General features: G+C 43.0%; 1 protein-coding gene across 1 annotated transcript in view; it reads left to right on the forward strand.

The window, feature by feature from the left end:
• Positions 1-1,023: 1,023 nt before the first annotated feature.
• Positions 1,024-27,707, forward strand: part of MEP1B (meprin A subunit beta) — a 40,372-nt gene continuing 13,688 nt past the window's right edge. Inside the window, exons 1-9 of the mRNA XM_050939778.1 lie at positions 1,024-1,080; positions 3,700-3,718; positions 3,897-3,947; positions 4,045-4,088; positions 5,381-5,453; positions 6,173-6,290; positions 21,871-22,049; positions 25,261-25,479; positions 27,414-27,566. Coding sequence (XP_050795735.1) covers positions 1,024-1,080; positions 3,700-3,718; positions 3,897-3,947; positions 4,045-4,088; positions 5,381-5,453; positions 6,173-6,290; positions 21,871-22,049; positions 25,261-25,479; positions 27,414-27,566 — 913 coding nt within the window. The remainder of the gene's footprint in view (positions 1,081-3,699; positions 3,719-3,896; positions 3,948-4,044; positions 4,089-5,380; positions 5,454-6,172; positions 6,291-21,870; positions 22,050-25,260; positions 25,480-27,413; positions 27,567-27,707) is intronic.

Here is a 27,707-nt window from a genome sequence, read left to right on the forward strand (position 1 = left end):
AGGGCTGCCAATTTGGTACCCACATATGAAACAATAGAGACCAACTCCATAATTATTCCCAAAGATACGAGAAAAGCATCATGTACCTGAACAGCTAGAAAATATTCCATTGTCCCCATTATCTACCATCAGCCAGTTCTTCTTCAGCAGTGCTGATACTCAAATTTATGGGACATTTTATTAATTCAAGTTTGTTCAGCTTTGAGACCCCACTATCCAAAATTGGGACAGTAGATATATAAATCTAATGTCTAATACAGAAAAATTGTAATCATTACATTTTTGAGGAATCTTGATCAGATGCAGCACATTAAACTCATGGTTACCTAATTTTACCAAATGTAGGTACCTTTTATTCTAAGTATGAGGAACATTTGTGGTAATCATTTGTGTTGGCAAATGGTGATCACTGTATATGCAAAATAGTAGAAGGCTTAACTGAGGCTTGCAAGATGTTAAACAAAATCTAGACAGAAGTAGAACTGTGATCAAGGATAACAAAATGGTAATGACAAAATGAACAAATTCAATCTGAGGAAACTTGTAAATGATCCAGCAGGATACCATGACTCAACTTACTGACAAATGCAGTACTTCAAGTTAGAGAAAGGCATTATATAGAGAAGCATGGTCTCAACTTTGAGTATTGGCTCTGACTAGTCCTCTTATATGGCCTTAGGAAAGTCACAAACTTTCTCTCTCTGTAAAATAGATATATTAATAATAATTTCTCTGCCTCACAAGAGTCTTGTGATTAGTTTCCAAAATTAAATGCTAAGTATTATTACTCTTATTTTTCATAAGGAAAAGTTACTTGTAAAATACGCATTAATGATCTGTATGGTGGTAATAAATCTGATAAAAGAAATAGACTTTACTCATTGGACAATTTAAGATAAAGATACAAAACCACTAACTACAGATACCAGGGCAAAGGTTCTGAAGTGTTAAATTTATGTCCTTAATTAGAAAGTTGCTCTGAAATTGAGTCCATAACCTTTCGCAGAGTAAAGCAAGATGGGTATGTTGTCTATGCCTTTGCTCCTGACTTGGTGTCTTCTTCAGTTTGGCTGTGGTCTGGTAAGAAAACAAAGACAATCTTTACATTTTGAAGTGTAATATATGTCATGACAAGCTTGTAAAAAAAAAAGAAAAGAAAAACTGATGCATATAGTTCCTGCAAATGACGGTTTCTCTCCAATTGTTAAGAACATCAAGGAGGAACACAGAACATTTTGTTTTCTGAGTAGATTTCTTACTGCTGCTACTTATAATCAAGTCCAGCTCTATATCTAGAGAGCCTGATCCTACACTCCTTACTCAGGCAGAACTACCACTGATTTTTGTATAGTAATTTTGGCTACATACATAGTCTAGCACTGGGACAAGGGTAAGTGGTAACATCTATTCTACTATTTGGAATACAGATAGTCATATCAAGTATTTTGTTTAATATAATAAATATGTCAATGAAGCGAATGCCCTCTTAGTCAAGCTGGACATGCTTTTCTTTGGCTGTACTAGCAGCTTCCCCAACCTGTGGTGAGCTATTTTATGACAACGTTCAACAATAGCAACTTTGAAATGGTATACTGCCTTATGTTTTTCCAGAGAAATGTAGTATTTTCCCACTTCTGTGCATAAGACTCAGTGTGATTTGCAAGAATTTGGAGCACACAATATTCTGAATCTGTGGGTCAGACAAACACTGTGTGAATGGAAGTGGAGTTTGATTATACTGCTATTACTTTGCCAGGATCTGGTACCTTTTCTCATGTCGGTATCACTGGGACAACTCATGGAGCAATATATTACTTAATATGAGTTAAGGTGGCCGAATATGGCCGCCTTACATTTTAATGTAGGTAACATCATTCACGTGCCTCAAAGTGTTTCCCATAGTTAGGCTGAATTAACCTCAAACGGTAAATTATTCGGAAATGAGGAAATGTCTGCTGGGTAGATTTTAAAATAGTAATTCAGTGGACTAACTGGATTTCTCCATGACACACCCTTAATTAGTGTTAGCTGGCAGTGTTATTCTTAATTGTGAATTTGTTATAAATGTACAAAATTGCAGCTATTCCTAAAATAGTAGGTGCTGGCATTCTGGTAAATTGTGTTGGCTTTGAGGCTATGGACACCTGCAGCTGGATCCTGCAGCTGGTGCTCCCCTGAGTAATCTTTACACGCACAAGTATTCCCACTAAAATAAGTAATCTCACTGGGACTTGTTGGATTCAATAGCCATGAGTAAGGATTAGACCCTATCTAGCAGGAAATCACCAACTCCTTCAACATTGAAGCCATCAGTTGGTGACAGTTTTCAGTCACTATTGAGCTGGGCTGGATTTGATTACATGAGGAATTAGAAATAATTTTGTATTTGAATAATCTCACACTCATGCTTTTTCTTACTCACCAGGAGTGTATAGGTTGGAATCAATTAAATTGTTTTATGGTTCTACTTATGAAAGTTTTGATGTAGCTGGAAAATCTTGTCCAGGGACTGAAAAAAAATTAGCTTTGTGATGTATGTGTTGTTTGCATAATGGATTTTGAAGCCTGGAGGCATTGTGATTGTAATCATAGTGACCACAGAAATGCTTTACCTTTCATTAATGGTACTAAAGGTATTCAGCACTTTGGATAAAGTTTGTTTTTTTTTTAAATTTATGTTTATAGAAATTTTTGGATAAAACATCATGAAACTGACAATATTAATTAAATCATTCTTGGGGGATTAATTTTAGTCAGATTAACTATCAAGGCAATTATTAATTACTTCCAAACCAGATCACCATTAATTGAATTATGAAACTTTTTTGCTGTTTGGAAATAAATTGGCTTCTCTGTGTATTCAGTTCAGCTGCAAATTACACTCTTTCATTACCAGTCTCTGGCCTCTGAACCAATACATGGAACACTTCTTATTAGTAGGGGTTGGTTTTTTTTTATTTCCCTACATTCATCCTCACCTTGCACTCATTTACTCCTCTCAGTGAAACTGCTCTGATTTGGCCACTTAAGAGCCTGATCTGAACCCCATTGAAGACACTAGAAAGTCTCCTACTGACTTCAATGGACATTGGATCAGCCTCCATGTAAAAGAAAATTAAATAAGCCTAGGAAAATGAACAGGATGACAACTATGTATTCTATGCAAGCTGGGCTGTAGCCTGCCAACCCTTACTTGTGTATGGGTAGTCTTTACCCATATAAATGAGCGCTACATGTGTAAGAGTTGACAAGATCGGATTTTTCAAAAGTAGACAGAGGCTGTAAAAATCTTTGGCATCATTCCCATGGTATACGTGTATCTGTTAGACATTGTACTATGGAATAACATTTTTTTAAAGGTAGATTTATGAGATTGTTGCACATAAATGCCATAAAACTTTAGTACTTAATGGAGGGCTATTGACATTATAGAATCAGGGAAGATTGGGCTGAAAAGGATCACTTGTCTTATCTAGTCTATACTCTGTACTGGAACATCTGAGTACATGCACACACACAAACAGCCAAATGGTTCCCAGTGCAACCTGATTGTAGCCTATAAACACATACTCAAAGTGGCCAGCAATAAATGCTGTTAGTTGAGCTCAAGCTGGATCTGCAATATTATTAAAAGAATAATTTCATAGGATTTCATTTTGTGTATCCTGATAATCTCTCTCTTTTTTTCTCCCTTGCTAGCCTACTCCAGAGTCATTTGGTGAGTTCTGTTTAGAGTTCTATATGAGTGCACTGAAGGCAGCCAACAAAAACAGCTGCTCATAAACACAGCAGGGACAGATTTATAATTACTATTATTGTTATTACATTAATTTTCACACTTCATAAAGATAATAGCAAAGACTAATGTCCTGTCTCACTTGTCTCTTGTTTTTCAGAAGTAGATGTAGATGGTGGAAGTGATCAAGATATCTTGGACATCAATGAAGGTTATTTTTTAATTTTCTTTTTCATATTTTGAAAGTTTCATTGTAACAGTGAGAGATCAGTACAATGTCTGAATGTTAATCAGCATTTACTTTTTAGCTTTAGGACTGAACCTTTTTGAGGGAGATATCAAACTTGACAGGGTGAGTTCAAACATAAAATATAAAACCAGAAATATGTCATTGACTTATGTAATATAAAGCACATATGAACATGCTCAGACCATCCAGCTTGAACTAGCCATAAATGTTGTTTATGTAACAATAAATTGAAATAATTTGGGAATGTATTTGTACAAAATGTCATAGATAATGAGTCACGTACATTTACAGAAGCATTAACTAGAATAAAAATCAGTTCAGCCATTAGATCAATGTAATAAACTTCTTATTTCCCTTACTATGATTTAGACTTGTAGTTTAAAGAGTATTGGCATTAATCACATAGACAGGTGTGCTTGAGATATCCTTAGTTTATCTGCAATTCTGCACAATATTTGTCAGCGTATGAAACCTCAGACTCTTCCCTGCATACCCTTCCTCCTCATGTGAGTTGTCTCCTCATTCAAGTTTAGGTCCTTGATTAGCATCTCATCTTAGAACATCCCTCTAGTATCTCTATTGACCTCAAAAAATCACTGCATTATATAATGCATTATATCTCAAAGAATCCCAGTGGGAATGCCTGACAATCTACTTTAGCCTAATTCCTTTGAAGTCAATAGCAATGTTGCCATCTAATTCAATGGCAGATGATTATTAGTCACTGCTGAATTACTTCTGGGATGGAGGATGGAAATCAATCTGCACATGGTACATCAGTGACAGTAAGGAAAGTTTTAGTCAAGGCCACTGGAACAAATTCCTACACTTATGAAAAAGGTCATGGAATTGTTAATGTTCAGGCAGAGTAGATAGGACTTTATATTATAATAATATACTGAAAGATAGACCCTCATAAACAGCAAGGAATTTAGGATTTAGCTGACCCTGCTGGGATTTGAAACTCTGGTCCTGGGAAGTCTCTAGCATAGGCGTTGACTTTCTAATGTTCTAAAAGGCCTCACCCCCACTCCACCTCTTCCCCCAAGATCTCATCCCCACCTCGCCTCTTCTCGCCCCTTCCTTGCCCCATTCTGCTCCATCCCCCGAGCACACCCCAACCTCGCTCCTCCATCCACACAGCACCACTTGTACACCGTGGAACAGCTGTTGACAGTGAGCAGGAGGTGCTGGGGGGAGCAGGAGGCACTGATAAGGGGGCTGCCAGTGGGTGCCCAGTACCCACCATTTTTTTCCCATGGGTGCGAGCACTCATGGAGTCGGTACCTATGGTTAGAGGTAGCAGGTTAGAGCTACTAAATTTTCTTTTTACTACCTACTCCTATGTCATCCCTTACTGAACTCTTTACATTTATTTTTCTTCTCAAATACAGGAACGAAACTCCATTATTGGTGACAACTATCGGTGGCCCCTCACCATCCCATATGTCCTTGAGGATAGCCTGGGTACCGTATTTGCCTTTGAAATAAATAAATAAATAGATATAATAGTGTCTGCTTTGGTTGAAAAGTTGCACTAGTTTTAAATACAAGTTTGTTTTTAAAGTCATCTGCCTCGGGTATGACACTGCATTAAGTGAAAAGAAAGAAAAACTTTCTTGGGGATCTTTTTAATTTAGTGAATCTCACCTTTCCATTTGCACAGTTCAGAGTCACCAAAAGTTTGGATATGAATAGATGAAGGGGAAGATTAACCGATTTAAGCCAAGCAAGTCTCCTAGAGGAGATGACCCAGATGTATTGCTAGCATTAAAGGATCTGAACAGTGCCACTGAGGTGTTTATAACTCTTTACTTGCTCTGGATGAATCTGAGGTTTTTACTCAGTTTTTATTCAGTCCTTGGTCCTATAAACTCTACTGAAGTCAGTAGCAGTTGAGAGCACTCAGCAACTGTCAGGATCAAGCATTATGTACTCATCATCTTATATTGTATACATGAAAATCCCACATGAAACGTATTGTATTATGTTTAAACAAAACAAAGGTAGAATCCAATTTTCCAGCAGTCCAGATTCTTAGACCTTTACTGAATTTTTGCTCAATCCTTAATATGTCAAAGTCCAAGATTTTAATAGCACTTGTCAGAGTGAGGTCTATAAAAGCTCAGCAAGGACCTCAGGATTTGGCTTTATATTTATAACAATTCTATTTGTTTCCCTTACAGAAATGAATGCTAAAGGACTTATCCTCAAAGCATTTGAACGGTATCGCCTAAAAACCTGTATTGACTTCAAACCTTGGGAAGGAGAAAAAAATTATATATCAGTGTTCAAGGGCAGTGGGTAAGAGGAAAAATGTGACAAAACTCATTCCATTTGGCTATATGGCCAGTTTTTATATGCGCTAATTAGTATGTTCTCCAAAACCAGGGAACTGAATATAATTCTTTATCTCAACCTAGTCATTCTCAGATTTTACACATTGGAAACTATAATAGTCCAAAACCTGGTATGAACTTGGTAAAGGTTAAGTTTTCCCTTATCATACTTGTTTTCAAACAAACACTCTAGGACCCAATGGAAGTTGTACCAATGCAACTGAGTACAGAACTGAATCCTTAACAGACATGGTACCTTACCTTTCACTGTAAATCAAGCTATTTGATCAAATCATTTTTTCTTGTTTGGTCTTTGGGCATATGAAGTTCTATTCTCATGTTCTCATGCTAATTTTGCCTTATAAAAAAAATCCCTGCAGTGGAAATGCCATAGCCTAGACTGCAGGACTGCAATTTTTCCAACCATAATAAAGGGAATTACACATGGATAGTGACATAGCAGGGTTGTTTTGACTCCAACCTGAGCCTGGAAAATGATACAAAGTCAGCGCCAGGCTATTTGTCACTATAAATATTTTACTTTATAGACCTGTGTACTAACTGTAAACCACCAAGGTGCAAGTGTGATCTGAATGCTATGGGCTAGAACCACAAAGGGATTTAGGCATGTAACTCCAAAATATAGAGCCTCAAAACCTCCACTCATATGCCACCTAACCCTGTAGTTACCTAAATTTCCGCCACTGGACAAGCCCACAGCCACTTCAGTCCTCATACCCAGCTCACATCCATGCCCCGGTAAGATCTTCAAACTAGGCACTGCCCCATCTATCTTGCTTGTGGGGCCCATTCCAGTAGGCATATTGAGAGTATGACTAGTAGATCAGGCTTCACATGAAATGCTATCAGTGGTGGTCGTGCCACCTCCTTGTAACTTTTAGCCCAATGGTTAGCACATGCACCTAGGAGTGGGGAGAGTCAGGTTCAAATCCCACCTCTGTCTGATGTGGAGCAGGAATCTGAAGTCAGGTGTCCCACCTGACAGGTGACTGCCCTAACCACTGCACTAAAAAGTATTCAGAGATGCCTGTCTCTCAGTCTTTCCTGTTGAATCTCTTCCAGCTTGTATGAAATACTTAAGGCATTGGGCCAGAGAGACAATGATAATGACTCTTGGAACTACCCATCCCACCTGGGACGTGTGAGGTCCAAGTTCCAGGCCCTGTTCTAATGACTATCGATACAAAGTGGAACAGGTATTATTTTAGATGTCTACCTCCTTTTGAGGAGTGGGGCTTAGGCCAACTATTCCTCTCCTCTTCATTTTCTGCTTGTTAGCTCAGGTGGCTCCCCACTCAGTACCATGCTGGGCTTTGGTGGATCCTATTCTTGGCACCTAGCTGGCAGAACATCTAAACATTAGGCATTGAAAAGCTGAACCTAACCTATGAATCTATGGTCCTAGACCTATGAATTTTCCATGTTAATAAATCCAGGTATTTTAGCAGCCAGATCAAAAAGACCATATAGCGCTAAATCCTAGACTTCTGAACTCCCACTGACTTCAACAGCAAGAATTGCAAGATTTAGCCAATGGTGTTTAATAAACCTCATCATTATCATAGAATCATAGAACTGGAAGGGACCTCAAGAGGTCATCTAGTCTAGTCCCTTGCACTCAAGGCAGAACTAAATATTATCTAGACCACCCCTGACAGGTGTTTGTTCAACCTGCTCTTAAAAATCCCCAATGATGGAGATTCCACAACCTCCTTTGGCCATTTATTCCAGTTCTTAAGTACTCTGACAGTTAGGAAGTTTTTCCTAATGTCCAACCTAAACCGCCCTTGCTGCAATTTAAGCCCATTGCTTCTTGTCCTATCCTCAGATATTAAGAACAATTTTTCTCCCTCCTCCTTGTAACAACCTTTTATGTACTTGAAAACTGTTATCATGTCCCCTCTCAGTCTTCTCTTCTCCAGACTAAACAAACCCAATTTTTTCAAATCTTCCTTCACAGGTCATGTTTTCTAGACTTTTAATCATTTTTGTTGCTCTTTTCTGGACTTTCTCCAATTTGTCCACATCTTTCCTGAAATTTGGTGACTAAATATGCCAGGCTCTGCCTCCGTCCTCTCCAGAACTGGACACAATACTCCAGTTGAGGCCTAATCAGTGCAGAGTACAGCGGAAGAATTACTTCTCATGTCTTGCTTACAATACTCCTGCTAATACATCCCAGAATGATGGTTTCTTTTTCTGCAACAGTGTTACACCGTTGACTCATCTTTAGCTTGTGATCCACTATGACCTGCAGATCCCTTTCCACAGTACACCTTCCTAGGCAGTCATTTCCCATTTTGTATGTGTGCAACTAATTGTTCCTTCTTAAGTGGAGTACTTTGCATTTGTTCTTATTGAATTTCATCCTATTTCCTTCAGACCATTTCTCCAGTTCGTCCAGATCATTTTGAATTTTAGTCTTATTCTCCAAAGCACTTGCAACCCCTCCTAGCTTGGTATCATCCTCAAACTTTATAAGTGTACTCTCTATGCCATTATTTAAATCATTGATGAAGATATTGAACAGAACAGGACCCAGAACCGATCTCTGCAGTACTTCACTCATTATGCCCTTCCAGCATGACTGTGAACCACTGATAATTACTCTCTGGGAACGATTTTCCAACCATTTATGCACCCACCTTATAGTAGCTCCATCTAGGTTGTATTTCTTTAGTTTGTTTATGAGATAGTCATGCAAGACAGTACCAAAAGCTTTACCAAAGTTAAGATATACCACATCTACTGCTTCCGCCCTATCCACAAGGCTTGTTACTCTGTCAAAGAAAGCGATCAGGTTGGTTTGACAAAAATTTGTTCTTGAAAAATCCATGCCGATTGTTATTTATCCCCTTATTATCTTCTAGGTGTTTGCAAATTGATTGTTTAATTATTTGTTCCATTATCTTTCCGGGTACAGAAGTCAAGCTGACTGGTCTGTAATTCCCCAGTTGTCCTGATTTCCCTTTTTATAGATGAGCACTATATTTGTCCTTTTTCAGTCTTCTGGAATGTCTCTCCTGTCTTCCATGACTTTTCAAAGATAATTGCTAATGGCTCAGATATCTCTTCAGTCAGCTCCTTGAGTATTCTAGGATGTATTTCATCAGGCCCTGGTGATTTGAAGACATCTAACTTGTCTAAGTAATTTTTGAGTTGTTCTTCCCCTATTTTAGACTCAGATCCTACCTCATTTTCACTGGCATTCACTATGTTAGACGTTCAATCATCATTAATGTTCCTTTTTGTACCTCTGTTAGAGGTGAATTTGCCATAGCAAACAAAAGCATTGGCCCATCTAGTCTAGTAATGTATCTAGCCTTCATTGCTAAGTTATACAATGCCGTGCTTAAGGAGAAATTCCTTCCTTATATGCTTACACAGTTAGTTTCATTACCCTTATCATCTTGACTAGCTTATCAGTAAAATTTATTAATAGTCATAAACTTTAAAAAATGCAGCTAAAGGATATGACTTTATAGCCTCTTGGCTAGCAAGTTTCAACAGGTACTTTTTCAAATTGGTTCCATCCTTACTACCCTTTTGTTTTCCTGTGTGCCCATGTTTTGTTGTTATAGGATGGAGTAAAAAAGACAAGAACTGATCACTTTTCACTCTGTCCTACATAACTTTGATTGTTACAGTCAAGTCTCCTATGTCTGTAGATTAAATAACCCTAGTCTAAAGGGTGTAGTTTGGGCAGCAGCATAAAATTCATGCGGATGACAAACAGATCCATAAAACTTTATCACCCCAGAAAAGATCTGATAAATCACCTTCTCCTTTACATACATGTATCTGATTTGCTTGCCTCTATAAAGGATGCATTGAGAGGTGGGGAAGTAGGTGTTTTAGAAGATTAATAATGGGATATGGAGTATTTTAATGTCTAGGTTGTCTTTTTAAATTCAAATGACATCAGTAACAAAATAAAATTGTTACCATCTGATTGCTATTGTGTGTGAAATGAGTTTATGGTCTCAGTCAGTTCTTAATGGAAATGTCTCCACATCACAAACGATTGTCACACTTCACACTCTTGTTAGCAATGTCACAACAGAAATCAAGAACTCGATGACTGAAGAACTACCTGCTCTCTTTAGGTAAATGTGCTCTCTTTAGGTAAAGGTTGCGGCACATTGCCAGGAAGCTGGACTACTGCTGACCTGAAGAACAGCTCTGTGTAAGCTCATAAGACTGGCCATACTGGCTCAGACCGATGGTCCATCTAGCCCAGCATCCTGTCTTCCAACAGTGGCCAATGCCAGGTGCCCCAGAGTGAATGAAAAGAACAGGCCAGTTATCAAGTGACCCCCTGTCATCCAGTCACAGCATCTAGCAATCAGAGGCTTAAGGACACTCAGAGCATAGAGGTCATTTAGTCAAGATGGACTTTTCCTCCAAGAACTTATCTCTTTTTTTTTAACCTAATGGTGCCAAGTTCCACAGGTAGACTCAGGGCTGGCCTTACCACGAGGAAAACTGCAGTGGCCGCATCAGGTGCCAGACTGTGTGCACGGGGTGCCACTAGGACCCAGAGTGTAGAAAATTGTGTCTGCTGCTGGTGCATATGTATTCTCTCTGCTCTAGGTGCACAGAGATGGTGGAGTGCTGTGCTGGAGGAAGGCGGGCACAAGGGACATAACAGGCAGGCAGGAGAAAAGGTGAGACGAATAACAGAAAGCAGCAGGAGCTGCAGAGAGAGAGAAAGGAGGAGGAGGAGCCTCTTATGTACTTCTGTAGCATCCCCAGGAGCCTAAACTGATTCACACCAGCTTCTCAGGGAGCTTCCTGTTTCCTGCTGCTTCCCTGAACCCACCTGAGGAGAACAGGCAGTCAGTTGAAGTAGTAGGAGCCAGTTAGGCCCTTAAGATGCTGATATCTTCCCTCACTCAGACCCTGCTGCCAGCCTGCTTATTTGTCCCCTTCAACTGAGTGTTGAGAGCCACTATAGCTGGCACAGAACAGCATTCATTAGTGAAAGAAGAAACACCCCTCTGGGGCAGCATTCAGAAGAAGAAAGCAAGCAAAGGAAGCTTTTCTATCTAAGCAGGAAGGAGCTCTCCTGAGATACATAGACATAAATGTTCACAGTGAGCCTTCCAGTCCCAATGAGGATGTGAGTGGTGAGGAGATGCCTGATCTTCCAGTTAGTCAGAGTGCAGGTGACCTGGCAGCTACTGCAGCATCCATATCTCTATCTCAAATGGATGTAACCATGCACATTCCTGAAGAAAAGTGTAGATCAGAGAAGAGTGTGGTGGAGGTGCAAAAAAAGACAGTTACTCACCTTTGTAACTGTTGTTCTTCGAGATGTGTTGCTCATATCCATTCCAGTTAGGTATGCGCACATCGCGTGCACGTTCATCGGAAGATTTTTACCCTAGCAACACTCGGTGGGTCAGCTAGGCGCCGCTATGGCACCGGATATATAGCCCTGCCGACCCAGCCACCCCTCAGTTCCTTCTTACCGGCCATTCCGACAGTGGGGAAGGAGGGTGGGTTTGGAATGGATATGAGCAACACATCTCGAAGAACAACAGTTATAAAGGTGAGTAACCGTCTTTTCTTCTTCCAGTGATTGCTCATATTCATTCCAGTGAGGTGATTCCCAAGCCTTACCTAGGCTGTGGGGTCGGAGTGAGATGTGGCAGCATGCAAGACTGCTGAAGCAAAGGCTGCATCATCTCTAGACTGTTGAACTAGAGCATAATGTGAAGCAATGGTGTGGACCGAGGACCAAGTAGCTGCGCGACATATTACTCGGATGGATACATGAGCCAGGAAGGCAGCCGATGAAGCCTGAGCCCTGGTAGAATGTGCGGTGAGATGGCCCGAGGGAACATCAGCCAAGTCATAGCAAGTGCAGATGCAAGTCATAGCAAGTGCAGATGCACCCAAGAGGAGATTCTCTGGGAGGAGACAGGCAGGCCCTTCATACGGTCGGCCACTGCAACCAAGAGTTGGGGTGGTTTACGAAAGGGCTTCGTCTGTTCAACATAAAATGCGAGCTCCCTACAGACATCTAGGGAGTGCAATCGTTGTTCCCGTCGAGATGAGTGTGGCTTAGGGAAGAAGACCAGAAGGAAGATGTCCTGCTTGGTATGGAAGGCCGATACCACTTTAGGGAGGAACGCTGGTGTGGTCGCAACTGCATCTTGCCCTTGTGAAAGACAGTATACGGTGGGTCCACCATGAGCGCTCGAAGCTCAGAGACTCGTCTGGCTGATGTTATGGCTATGAGGAAACTGTCTTCCAGGACAGGTATAGCAGTAAGCAAGCTGCCAATGGCTCGAGTGGTGGAGACATAAGTCTGTTGAAGACTAGGTTGAGGTCCCCAGTAGGGGCAGGGCGGCGTACTTGGGGATATAGGCATTCCATGCCCTTAAGAAATCTAGTAATCATAGGGTGCAAGAACACAAAGTGGCCACTCTCCCCTGGTGGAAGGTAGAGATGGCCGCCAAGTGCATCCTCAATGAAGATATCGCCAGGCCCTGCTGCTTAAGAGACCAGAGGTAGTCCAAGATGGTAGGGATTGCGACCTCAGTAAGAGTAATATTCTGCATTCCGCACCAGCAGGAGAAACGCTTCCACTTGGCCAGATACTTTGACCTAGTGGAAGGCTTCCTGCTACGCAGGAGTACTTGATGTACCAAAGCAGAGCAACGCAACTCTGACTGGTTTAGCCACGCATCAGCCACGCTGTGAGGTAAAGGGCCTACAAGTCTGGGTGGCGAGGACTGCCGTGGACCTGAGTTATCAGGTCTGGGTGGAGTGGCAGGGTAATTGGGTTGGCTATTGATAGGTCTAGCAGCGTGGTGTACCAGCGTTGCCTGGGCCATGCTGGAGCTATCATGATTAAGTGCGCTCTGTCCCTGCGGAGCTTTAGCAGGACCTTGCGAACCAGTGGGAATGGTGAGAAGGTATAAAGCAGCTGGTTCTTCCATGGCATTAGGAATGCATCCGAGATCGACCCCGGTGAAAGACCCTGGAAGGAGCAGAACATCTGGCATTTCCTGTTCACGCAGGAGGCGAACAGGTCTATTTGGGGAAATCCCCACTTCTGGAAGACCGAATGAATAACATCCGGGCATATTGACCACTCGTGGCACAGGAAGGACCTGCTCCGTTGATCCGCTAGAGTGTTCTGAATCCCTGGGAGAAAGGACGCTACCAGGTCTATCGAGTGGGCTATGCCAAAAGTCCGAGAGACGGATGGTCTCCTGACAAAGGGGGGAAGATCTAGATCCTCCCTGTTTGTTTATGTAATACACGGCCGCTGTTTTTTCTGTAAACACTGAGACACAACGGCCTTGTAGATGTTGCTGCAATGCCTGGCACGCCAGGCGGACTGCTTTCAGCTCTCAGACATTTCCGTGTAGCACCAGTTCCTGAGATGACCAGAGGCCTTGTATGCGAAGGTGTCCGAGGTGAGCACCCCAGCCGAGAGATGATGCGTCTGTCATCAGGGATATGGAGGGCAGAGGTGGGTGGAACAGCCGCCCCGCACACACCAGGGAGGGGGTCAGCCACCAGTCTAGGGAGCCTAGGGGAATGGCGACTATTGTGTCTATTGGGTCCCTTCCTGGGCGGTATACCGGGTTGAGCCACGTTCGGAGAGGACGGAGGCAGAGTCTGGCGTATTTAGTCACGAATGTGCAGGCAGCCATGTGACCTAGGAGACCGAGACAAGTGCGAGCCGAGGTCGTAGGGAAATTTTGTAGACCTCGGAATGTTGCCATTGCCTGAAACCGCAGCTATGGTCAGGAGGCCTTGGCTAGAGTGGAGCCCAGGGTAGCTCCTATGAAGTCTAACCTCTGCGTGCGAACCAGAGTGGATTTCTCCATATTGATCATCAGGCCTAGATGTGTGAATAGGTCCCTGATGATGCCCACGTGCTGGGTGACTTGTGTCTCGGAGGGTCCTCAGATGAGCCAATAGTCCAGGGACGGAAATACGTGTATCCGACGTCAGCCATACCCTTTGTAAATACCCTTGGGGCCGTAGAAAGGCCAAAAGGCAGGACCGTAAACTGGAAGTGCTGACGGTCAGCTACGAAGCGAAGGTACCTCCTGTGCGGAGGAGAGATGGCGATGTGAAAGTACGTGTCCTTCATAGCGAGGGCGGCGTACCAGTCTCCAGTATTCAAGGACGGGATAATGGTCCCCAGGGATACCATGAGGAACTTCAACTTTATCATAAACTTGTTGAGTCCTTGCAGGCCTAGCATAGGTCTGAGACCTCCCTTTGACTGGGGAATTAGGAAATAATGGGAGTAAAAACTCCTTGCCCTTTTCGTCCTTTAGTACCTCCTCTATCGCTCCCATGGCGTGGAGTGTCTGCACCTCTTGCAAGAGGAATTGCTCTTGAGAGGGGTCCCTGAAGAGGGACAAGGTTGATCCTGACTGTCATCTACGCCCACCTCGTCTGCGCCGCCTGCCCAAGTCTTGTCTGTGTCTAGGCACAAAGTATGGGAGGTAAGGCTGGGGACGGAAAGGCCTGCGTTGGGTTACCGGTGTATGCATGCCTAGAGAACGCATTATGACCCTATTGACCTTCAGGCTTTGCAGTCTAGGGTCAGTCTTTTCCGAAAAAAGACCTTTGCCATCAAACGGCAAGTCCTGAATTTATACTGCAGCTCCGGTGGGAGGTTGGAAACCTGCAGCCATGAGATGCGTCTCATGGCAACGGCTGAGGCCAGAGTCCTGGCTGCTGAATCAGCTGCATCTACTGAGCAGGGCTTGTTGATTTGCCACCCAGAGCTGTAGGGCCCCTGCCGAATACACTTTTTGGCCAAGCAGTTCCATTGCCTAGCCTCCTTCGACTTTGGGGCTGGCGCCTGTTGGCCATGGCGCTCCCTCTCATTCATGGATTGAACGACTAGGGAGCACGGAGGAGGATGGACATACAATACTCGTACCCCCTAGAGGGTACCATGTATTTACGCTCGACTCCCGTGGCCGCAGGAGGGATAGAGGCTGGGGATTGCCATATAGTGTCGGCATTGGCTTGGATGGTCCGGATAAATGGTCGGGCCACTCTTGTGGGGGCATCCGCCGACAGAATGCTCACCACCGGGTCCTCTACCTCTGGGACCTCCTCCACCTGGAGGTTCCTATAGAGTGCTACCCTCCTGAGGAGATCCTGATGAGCTTTCAGGTCAATTGGAGGAGGGCCCGAGGAGGATATTCCTGCCACAGCCTCATCCAAAGAAGAAGAAGAGGAAATGCCGGGGACGAGCGGGTCCTGTGTGGCCTCATGCTGTTGGGCCACCACCTGCTCCAGTGGGACCAGGGAGACCAGTGGATGGACTAATGCTTCCTCTGTACCAGCCGGAGGGGGACGGCTAGCTGTAGCCTCTAGCACTCGGTGCTCTGATGGGGCAGAGCGAGATGGGACTACTGGAGCACCTTGGGCCTGGTGGTACACCCAAGGTGTCCAGAAGGACCACTGATGTGGGCCTTGGTTCTGGGTCTGGGCCCCCTGAAAGACTCCGGTGGACACATCCGAATTGGGGTCTGGAGCATAATATCTGTCCATGTGGGACAACACTGAAGTGTGTCTGGATGGCCATGGGGGAGTGGAGAAGCCCTGGGCAGAGTCTCTATCTCTGGTGGATCTTGCTCTATTTGGCACAGGAGACCGGTACCGGAAGGCATACCAGTCCCGGGGATGAGATCGGGATCTGCGACTGGAGCGGTGCCGGGAGGTCGACTGAGATCTCGAGGCTCGATGTCGGGAGTGGATACAGGAGTCACGGTGCCTGGAGCAGTGCTGGGAGCCAGAACGGTGCCTACAATAGTGGGTCGGCAAACGGGATGCTGACCAGTGCCGCGAGTGCGACCGGTACCGAGGAGGAGAACGGTGCCGGGACTGCGAACGGCGTTGGGAGCACCGACCGGACCTGAGGCGTCTGTGGGATTGTGATCATGAACGGTGCCGCTCTGCTGTGCCGACAGGGAATGGTCTTATCAAGGCAGGCTTGCCGATAGACTGTATTACCTGCACCGGCGGTGCCAGGGGTTGAGGCAGCCTCGACTTTGTCATGGCAATCAGGTCCCTCGCCATTGAGAATGTCTTCTGCATGGAGGGAACAGTAAGCTCAACCACGGCATGTGCTGGGGAGCTGTCAGGCACCAGACTCAGTGGCCGTTGTGGGACCGGAATCAACGGTGCCAACATCGTCGGTGCCACGGCAGGTGTCGGTGCTGGGCAATCCGACTTAGATGAGCTCTCTGGCCGTAGTGCAGGTGGCACGGAAGCAGCAGGAGTCTTAGGCTTTCTCGACCTTGGATAGAGGGAATGGTGCTGAGTCGACTTCGGTGCCGGCGACGGCCAGTGCCGAGAGGCGTTGGCGGTACCGGCGCGGTCCGGTGTCGAGGAGGTGCTGCTGCCCGCCGATTGACCAGCGCTTGGTGCCGAAGGCGGAGGGGTAAGAACTGCCTCCATGAGGAACTGCTTTAGCCGAAAGTCTCGCTCCTTTGTTGTTCTCGGCTTAAAAGCCTTGCAAATGTGACACTTATCTGTCAGGTGAAATTCCCTGAGGCACTTAAGGAAGGAGTCGTGTGGATCTCCTGTCAGCATCGGCTTATGACAGGCCGAGCATGGCTTGAAACTCGGTGAACCAGGCATGGGCCTCGGCACGGGGTGCGGGGAAGGGGCTAATCCCCGAACCCCTCTTAAATATACACTAAGTGTGAACAATAAAAATTAACTATAACTATATACTTTTGCTATATACATAACGAAATAACTAGAGAACTACAAGTAGCTAGGGAGGTGGAGGGTCAGTGAAACCGCACTCCACTTTTCCAGCGACCAACACAGGCGGTGAGAAGGAACTGATGAGTCGCTGGGTCGGCAGGGCTATATATCCGGTGCCATATCAGCGCCACTCCAGGGGGTGCCCAGTCGACCCACTGAGTGTTGCTAGGGTAAAAATCTTCCGAAGAACATGCACGCGGCGCACGCACACCTAACTGGAATGGATATGAGCAATCACTTGAAGAAGAAACAGCTGCTGCTGAGTTTAGTTCCTTCAGTCTAGATGATCCAGGACTGTGGACCCATTTGAGCAGTAGCCTGAGGGACTTCCTTGTACTGCAAGGGCCACAGCAAGTGAAAAATTTCATGTTCCCCAAAGACAATGAAAATAGAAGTTTCCATCCAACATATTACTGGTGTGAAATCCCCAGTGGTCACAAAGTGGACAGGCCATGGTTTATGTACTCAAAAACCCAGAATGATGTATACTGTTTTTGTTGCAAACTCTTCCAGTCTAATGTTCCAGCTTCATCGGGTTCTACAGGAACAAAAGACTGGAAAAATCTGGCTAGACATCTGGCATGCCATGAGAAGGCAACAAATCACCAGAAAGCATTCCATAGGTGGAAAGAGTTTGAGATGAGACTAAGGTTAAAGGCCACCATAGATGATCAGCATCAAGAGAAGATTGCATCAGAGTCTCTTTACTGGCAAAATTTTCTGCAAAGGCTCATTGCCATTGTGAGAATGCTTGCTACCCAAAACTTAGCATTGCATGGCACTTCAGATCAGCTGTATGTGTCAAACAATAGAAACTTCCTTAAAATTGTGGCACTGATGGCTGAGTTTGATGGTGTACTCCAGGAGCATCAAAGAAGAGTCACCACCCAAGAAATGTACACACACCACTACCTTGGAAAAACAATTCAAAATGAGATCATACAGTTACTGGCAACAAAAGTCAAACAGAAGATTGTGGTAGATCTGAAGTCAGCAAGATATTACTCTGTTATTCCGGACTGCACATCTGACATCAGCCAAATGGAACAAATGACTTGAATGGTGCGTTTTGTAACAACAACAGAACCTAGTGAAAATGTCCTTGCAATGGTGACTGTGAGAGAGCATTTTCTAGAATTTATTGACATCGATGATACTACAGGAGCTGCTATGACAAATGTGCTTCTTAAAAAGCTGGAAGATATGGGAATTGTGATAGCTGTCGTGAGAGTCAGGGCTACAATAATGGTGCCAACGTGAGAGGAAAGAACAGAGGAGTGCAGACACGGATCTAAGAGTTAAACCCTTGAGCTTTTTTTGTCCCATGCAGTTCTCATTCACTGAACTTGGTGGTCAGTGATGCAGCATCAGGATCTAGTGAGGCTGCTGAATTTTTTAATGTAATTCAAAGCATCTATGTATTTTTCTCTGCATCAACTCATCGGTGGCAAATTTTGAAGCAACATCTGGGAACATCCTCTCTGACACTGAAACCACTGATAGCCACACAAAGGGAAAGTCGAATGGAGGCAATAAAGCCTATCAAACACCAAACTGGGACCATAGATGATGCCATAGTTTCCATTATGGAGGATAATGATATGACAGGAACTGTTCGTGGGAGAAGAAGTGGCAGAGGGAAATGGAATCACCAGAAACATACATAACTTCAAATTTCTGTGTGGCTTAGTGTTGTGGCATGACATACTGTTTGAAATAAATGTTGTAAGCAAGAGACTCCAAGGTGTTGACTTTGATATATCTGGAGCAATGGAACAACTGGACAAAGCAAAGTCATATCTATAGTCTTACCGGTCAGATGAGGGATTTCAAAACATTCTAAAGAGTGCAGAGAAGCTGGCAGAGGAACTTCACACTGAAGCTATTTCCCCACCCATTCAAGAATACAAGAGTTACCGAAGAAGACGACATTTTGATTACGAGGCACGGGATAATCCCATACGAGACCGCAAACAACAATTCAAAGTTGAATTCTTTAACCAGGTGCTAGATCGTGCAATACAGTCAGTTGAAGAATGTTTCATGCAGCTCAAGGAACACAGCAGTATATTTGGGATGTTGTATGATATTCCAAAACTCTTCACTATACCTGAAGAAGACCTACACCAGCAATGCAGGGCACTAGAGACAGTGTTGACACATGATGACATGCGCGATATTGATGCGAGTGATTTAAGTGATGAACTGAAAGCCCTTTCAAGATACATTTCAGCAGGATCAATTCCAAAGGCTGTTCTGGAATATATGTGCAGAAATATGACGACCACGCTCTTTCCAAATGCTTTTGTTGCTCTGTGCATACTTCTAACACTTCCTGTAACAGTTGCCAGTGGAGAATGCAGCTTCTCCAAGCTGAAGTTAATAAAAACACATCTATGCTCCACAATGACACAGGAGAGGCTGGCTGGCATTGCAACCATCTCAATAGCGCATGAGCTGGCCCAGACTGTGGACCTTCAGGAAGCAGTTCAAATCTTTGCAACCAAGAAGGCCCGGAAAGCACCACTTTTGATTATTCAAACAGATAAAAATGCCAGTGTTTACTATGCAGACAAGAAAAGTTACATTTGCTCTTCAGGCATTTGAAAGTTAAGTGTTAATTAAAATTTTTGAACAAGGCATTTTAAGTTGTTATTCTCCTTTATTGGAGTAGGTAGCAGAGCAGTACCATGAGAGGAGTAGAACAGGAAGAAGGCAGAATTGAGACCTTTCAAAGTTTTGGCCTAAGCAAGGGGGTTTGGGGGCATCATTTGAGCTCCCCAGCTCAGGTGCTAAAATGTTGTGGGCCCTGGGTAGACTGTGTGCTGTATGAAGAAGTACTTCCTTTTGCTTGTTTTAAGCCTGCTGCCTATTAATTTTATTGGGTGACCCTGGTTCTTGAGTAATGTGAAGGGGTAAATAACACTTCCTTATTCACTTTTTCCACCCCATCCATTATTTTATAGACCTCTATCATATCCCCCCTTTGTCTTCTCTTTTCTAAGATGAACAGTCCCAGTCATTTTAATCTCTCCTCCTATGGAAGCTGTTACATACACCCATTCATTTTTATTGGCTTTCTCTGTACCTTTTCCATTTCTAACAGCATTTTTTAGATGAGGAGACCGGAACTTCATGTAGTATTCAAGGTGTGGGCATACCGTGAATGTATATTGTGGCACTATGATATTTTCTGTCTTATTAGCTATTCCTTTCCTAATGGCTCCCAACATTGTTAGCTTTTTTTGACTGATGCTTCACAAACTATCCACAATGACTCCAAGATCTCTTTCTTTAGTAGTAACAGCTGACGTAGACCCCATCATTTTGCATGTGTAGTTGGGATTATTGTTTGCCAGTATGCATCACATTGCATTTATCAACATTGAATTTCATCTGGCATTTTGTTGCTCAGTTACACAGTTTTATGAGATTCCTTTGTAATTCTTCACTGTCAGCTTTGAACTATCTTCAGTAATTTTGTATCATCTGCAGACTTTGCTACATTGCTGTTTCCCCCTTTTTTCCAGATCATTTATGAATACATTGACCAGCACTAGTTCCAGTACAGATCCCTAGCAAACATCTTACCTACCTCTCTCCATTCTAAAAGAGGTAGGTAGCAAGCTACATCCATTTGACCATTTATTCCTACCTTTTGTTTCCTATCTTTTAATCCATTACTGATCCATGAAAGGACCTACCCTCTTATCCCAGACTGTTTAGTTTGCATAAAACTGTTTAGTTTCCCTTCTGTAAGGGACCTTGTCAAAGGCTTTCGGAAAGTCCAAGTACACTATATCCACTGGCTCGCCTTTGTCCACATGTTTGTTGACTCCTTCAAAGAATTCTAATAAATTGGTGAGGCATGATTCCCCTTTATAAAAGCTGTGTGGAACAAAATATGTTGAACACAATTCTGTTCTTTACTATAGTTTCAACCAATTTGCCTGGTACTGAAGTTAGGCTTACCAGCCTGTAATTGCCAGGAGTGCCTCTGGAGCCTTTTAAAAAAAAATTGTTGTTGCATTAGCTATCCTCCAGTCACCTGGTACAGAAGCTGATTTAAGTGCTAGGTTACATACCACAATTAGTTCTACAATTTCATATTTGAGTTCCTTCAGAACCAAAAAGTCTGTCTCTCTCACCAACAGAAGTTGGTCTAATAAAAGATATTACCTGACTCAACTTGTCTCCCTATTTTTAAGGCTGTACAGATGACTTCATTCTTCAGGGCTGCCAATGCCAGCATCTTCCCCAAGCAACTAATTTCACTAAGGGGGGAAAAAATCCTTAATTAAAAAATTAATTAGATGGCCTGAATGTCGTCTCTTAAAATTTTCCAGAGGAATCACCTTTCTGGCAAAATTTTATGTGGCTCCTCGTTTCTGGTTTTTTTTGAAGTATCAATGAAAATCTCATCAATCCTTTCTGTCATTAGTATTGTGACATTTTCCTGTTAAAGAAATAAACCAATAGAAACAAAACAAGTTCCAGACAGACAAACATAGTGAAAACCACTAAACTGAATATTCAAGGAAGGAACAAGTCTGAAGAACTAACTCCAAATATATTAAACCAGAATAAGTTATAGAAAAAAAGAAATGCGTTCTCTGTGTATCAAACACATTATTTCATAAAACTTTGTAACTCCTACATTTAAACTGTGTCTGTCAGAACAGACTGATTAAAAAGATTACTGGGGGACATCAGTTACGTATTTCTCAGACCTGTCCTGCATTTTATTTTATTATTAGTTGCTGGTCCTATGTAGGGAACCGCCAACAAGGGAAGCAGCAACTCTCAATTGGAGCCAACTGCGACAGGATTGGGACTATTCAACATGAGTTCCTTCATGCACTCGGATTCTGGCATGAGCAATCACGATCTGACCGGGATGATTATGTCTCCATAATGTGGGACAGAATTCAGTCTGGTAAACCATTTTCATTGGCATTCTTTTCACTTAAGTCAATGGAGAAGACTAATCTGTGTAACATCTCATACAGCTACAGTAGGATTTTAAAAATATAATTCCTTCACTTCAATTTATTTATTTTAACAACTACCCACACCAAAGAGATAAATGTTAAGGGACCTATAATGAGGGCAATAGACCTCAATTATTATCATCATCATCTGTATCATGGCATTTCCTGGAGGCCTCAATGCAGGATTGGGGCCTCATTGTGCCAGGTGCAATACCCAGAGTAAGAGAGCACTTAGGAGCACAGTAAAATGATTGGATTCATTTATTGTAATTTACAGTGGTGCCACCTACTTCTCTAGAAGCTTTTGACATTATTTAAAAAACAAAGAAAAACCCAGTGCAACCAAATCAAAACCAGGAGCAAACCACAGAAAATCCCAGCAAAGCTACAACTCGCTGATACCTCCCAACCTGTGGGACTTTTTCCCCACTAAGGGTTCTAACCCCCTGAAACAGTCACCTGGGTAAAAATATGAGCCATGTAGCATGTGAGTTCAACAATCCTGGACCATTACAGGCAAGGGTAGAATCTTCTTCCACAACTGAGGCCGTCTCGGGAATCTTATTGGTCTCTATTTCTTTGGCTCATTATGAGCTGTGTTTGTCAGGCAACATGAAGGTCATGGTACTGGATATGAACTCATTCCTTCCTAACTCAAGAACATCTACAAAATCCAACACTAAAAGACATAATTATTAGATCAAATACATCTTATTTATGGATGATCAGCCAGAAGCTGCAGAATAAGAATATATTGTAGAGAATGACTTAATTTAAACTGTATCTGTTTTTTGGATCTGTATTTAATTATTTTTTGCCTTACAATGAGAGAGAAAAGAAAAGAAGCTCAGCCTATTTAGGTTAACAAAAAGGAAGGTTAAGAGGTAAGCTGATGACAATCTAAGTACCTACATGGGGAGAAGATTTCTGATAGAGGAGGACTCGAATTTATCACACACAGGGTTTATAGCAGGAATGGTGTTTAAAGTGGATCAAGCTGAGTTAGACTGATTTGAAAACAGCTGCATACACGATGCACTCAATCATTGTGCACTAACTCCACATTTGCTGTGAACTCTGGAGTCCTCTTGCCAACTAGACTAGGTTTGCTGCAAATTGAATTAGTGCAGTCTACTATTTTTGTGGATGTAATTGCTGTGCACCACTTTTTCCATGCTTCCAACAGCTATCCCACAGTGACTTTACAGGTTTACCATTATGGACTTGTCCATTCACCTGTGTGCCTGCCCCTGCTCTGGTGTTCAGTTCCCAGGACATCTCCTTTGATAGCTGGTGCGGAGTTAGAATTTGCCCGTTTACTCCTGGATCTGAGTGTATCAGCATTTTTGCAATGCAACCATGATAGCACTCCAGCTGTCCCACAACATGTCTCACACAGCTGCTTGCAGCTGTGCTGAAACCCTGGATCTCATTGCCATCTGGGGAGAAGTGTCAGTGCAGGAAGTTCTTGTGGCCAGCCCCTGGAAGAAATACTTTTTTGTGTACATTGCTAAGCAGATGTCTGAGAGGAGCCACAACCAGGATGCCAACCAGTGCCAGATAAGGAGCTCAGGAGTAAGTATATTGAAATGAGGGACAAAAGGAAACAATCCAGCAGAGAATATGCAACCTGTCCATTTTATGGTGAACTGAACAAGATCCTACACTGGGGTGGCCAACCTGAGCCTGAGAAGGAGCCAGAATTTACCAATGTACATTGCCAAAGACCCACAGTAATATGTCAGCAGCTCCCCATTTGCTCCCCCCATTCCCAGCCCCTCCCTCCCACCAGCAGTCCCTCCCAATCAGCTGTTTTGTGGTATGCAGGAGGGGAGTAGCGAGGGCACGGATGGCTCAGGGGAAGGGGTGGAAAGGGGTGGAGTAGGGGCAGGGGTTGAGCAGTGAGCACCCCCCGGCACATTGGAAAGTTGATGCCTGTAGCTCCAGCCTCAGAGTCGGTGCCTATACAAGGAGCCACATATTAACTTCTGCAGAGCCGCTTGTGGTTCCGGAGCCACAGGTTGGCCACCCCTGTCCTACACAATTATAGCACTACCCATCCAAGACACCACGTGGAGCCTGCTGGCTGCACTCTCCCCCCACCCTGAGGACAATCAGCAAGGTCCACTAGAGGATGAGTGGGAGGATACTAGAGAACAGAGGCGCTGACTTTCTGAGTTCCCCAGGGGGTGCTTGACCCCACTTTGCCCCAGACCTCTCCACTACTCCACCCCTTCCCCCAAGGCCCCACTCTTCCCCTCTCCCACCAGCGCCTCCTGCATGCTACTGAATTGCTGATCGCAGGAAGCATGGGAAGGGAAGGAGAAGGGGAGGAGCACATCAGCCAGGCCATCCGTGGGCACTGAGCACCCACTATTTTTTTCCCATGGGTGCTTCAGCCCCAGAGCACCCATGCAATCAGTGCCTATGCTAGAGAGGAGCTGTCCCCTAAGAGGCAGGATCTATTGGGGATCCAGGACCTTGATGCCAGCCAATTGAAGAGCCAGCCCCAGTCATGCCTGCAATAATATATCCCAATTCCTCCCCTGCTCTGAAGCAAAAGACCACATCTCTGCCCCAAGAATGCTATTCCATCAGTTCACAGCAAACTACCACCATGTGTTCACACATTGCAAACTGAAAACAGAACAGACATCCTGTGCGTATGCTATTGGTGCAGCATGCGAACTGGGAGTTACCAGATGTTTTATATTAAACCATCCAAAGTCAAAAGTTTCAATGGTCAGAAACTGAAGCTACAAACATTTCAGACCAGAAATAAGGTGGGTTTTTTTTGTTTGTTTTTTTTACAGTGATGGTAAATAATCATTGAAACAACTTAGGATTGTGGTAGAGTCTTCAGCACCTGAAGTCTTGAAAACAAGACTGGAGGTCCAAAAGATATGCTATAGTTTAATGAGAAGTTGTAGGTTTGATACAGGAATCATGCGGTAAAATTCTGTGGTCAGTGTTATGCAGCAGGGCAGACTAAAAAATCATGGTGCTCCCTTTTGCTCTTAAAAATCTATGACTCAGTCCTTGAACTCTTAAATTACACAGTTTTCTTAATATAAAAGCAGACTGTACATATATGTATTTTAGATAACTTTTATATCCTGATTGATCAGTTATCTCTCCCTTCATTTTCTTCATTAGGTAAAGAACACAATTTCAATACATACGATGATAAAACATCAAGCGCCCTGAACGTTCCTTATGATTACACTTCTGTGATGCATTATAGTAAAACGGCATTCATGAATGGAACTGAACCAACCATAGTAACTAACATACCAGAATTCATGGATGTGATTGGGCAACGAATGGATTTCAGTGATTATGATCTCCAGAAGCTAAATCGCCTATACAATTGCAGTATGTTTTTCAAGTTCTCTTGAATCATTGTTGCTTTTTCTGTCCATTACATGGAAGAAATCAAGAAAAATTTACCCAGCACAGGTAAAAGAGAAGCTAACGGTTTAGAAAAGTGGGTGTGTTAAGAGCTCCAGAAATATCAGTACAATTAAGACAGTTAGAAATAACAGACTACGCCTGCAGGCGTCCTGCTGTGTAGAAGGCAATGCAAAGCTTCCAATGAAATTTTATTTGATCTTAAGTTAAAGAACACTTTTACTAGGCAGCTGATTTGTGTTCATCCCTTGGGTGGTTTCTTTAAGACATGCTTTACTGTACAAAGTTTTTTGATTCCCCTGCAGGTGTGGTAGACGTAGAAAAATGCACATCTCTGCTGTCTCTATTATATCTGCACAGACTGTACCCTGACCTATCACAATTTGGGAGATACAGGGTGTGAGTCATCAAATTACACTGCGGGGGGGTTCTCTGAAGAAAATATGTTTTGTTTTTTTTTAAAGCCCTTCCAAATCCGGTTTAGATACAGGATGGTGATAGTGTGAGACCAGTACCTCTGCATGTAGGCCAGGTATTTCAAGAGGAGGAATGAAAATAAGGTAGAGAGAATTATAGTATATGGTTCCATTATCAACGGGGATTAAAAATCTGTAATTGTGATTGGCTAAACCAGTTCAGATAAGTATACACTGGCATGCAGATCATAACTTTTTTGGTAACCTCACTTCAACAATAAGCAAATCATGCATAATTAGACATTATGTTTTAAAAAAATCAATTATGGTTTCAAAAAACATTTTACAATAAGTATGAGCATTAAAATTCTACAAGCTCCTAGTAAAAATCCCTTGGCTTGCTTAGGTCCCAGGTCAGCAACACACTTTAGGCACATAAAGCACTTCAGATCAGTAGGACTTACATATGTGCTTAAAATTTAAGCGTGTCCTTAAATTCTTTGTTGAACTGGGGTCATAGCTGGGTCTTCCCCTTATCTCTTGCAACTCTGTTTCCCCTTTTGTAAAGTGTATACAACCACTTTCTTGGTCTTTCCTCCACATTTTATTATTTCCTCACTACGTAAGTGTCATTCTATATTTCTTATCCTTATCTCCATTCACATCCACACAGTGGGAGAAATCACAGGCCTATTGAAGTCAATGTGTGTTTTGCTATTGATTTAATCAGGGCCAGGATTTCAACCAGTCTCCCTCCTAGCTTAGACAGAGACCTAAATCTGGCCTCTACTTTCCCTGTATTAAACTATATGTTGTGCATTCACTCAGTATGCTTTTAGTTTATTTTTATATGAGACAGACAAAACTTTCAAAATTTCCATGGGCTGATGCAATCATAGGTTTCAAATGCAAACAAGTTTGTGTGTTACATTTTTTTAAAATTCCAGCTAAATCATGTCCTCCTGACTGCTCTTTAAGTGTTACATTCAATGGATATTCCAAAATTAGTAGTCTAACAAAGACATCAGGGAAATTTTGGTAAAGCCACTGCCCATGCCTGGGATAACTGGAGGAGATGGAGATCTGAAGGGGAAGGAGAGTCCATCGTCATTTTGATTGAGTAAGGACTGGAGGATCTGGGCTATCATTTTTATAAACAACTGTCTATTGCACAATATCAATACAACACTTAAGAGATGCAGAAGATGATTAATGGATCTCTCAGGATGATAGAGTCACTTGATGTTCACGATTTGCTGAAAAAGAACCCAAACTTTGCATTAGTCAGTCCCACTCCAGTATGTCACAGCTAATTACAGGCCCACTCATGTGAAATGCTAAACATGCAACTCATATTGACTTTGATGAGATTGGTGGATGCATAGGATTCCATAGGAGCCTAATGTCTTAGTATTCTCTCTAACACCAGCTTCGGAAGACTAGAATTCAGATGTACCACTTACTTCCTTTTGTATCTTGCAGCCTCCTCACTAAGCTTTATGGACACATGCAGTTTTGAACTTGAAAATGTGTGTGGCATGATTCAAAGTTCAGAAGATAACAGTGACTGGCAACGTGTGTCTCAGGTACCTGCTGGCCCACATACTGATCATACCAATATGGGACACTGCAAAGGTAATGTCAAGGAATTCTTATCTTTTGAAAATGTTTTCTGCTAGGGCAGAATTGTGACTTCGATCTTCTCCAGAGTGCACCTGAGGATGAATTTTTAAGCAAGCAGCATAAAATTATCAGGAACACGTGTTATTTTTGCTG

This window comes from Gopherus flavomarginatus, chromosome 2, assembly GCF_025201925.1.
Source record: "Gopherus flavomarginatus isolate rGopFla2 chromosome 2, rGopFla2.mat.asm, whole genome shotgun sequence".
Classification (NCBI taxonomy): domain Eukaryota; kingdom Metazoa; phylum Chordata; order Testudines; family Testudinidae; genus Gopherus; species Gopherus flavomarginatus.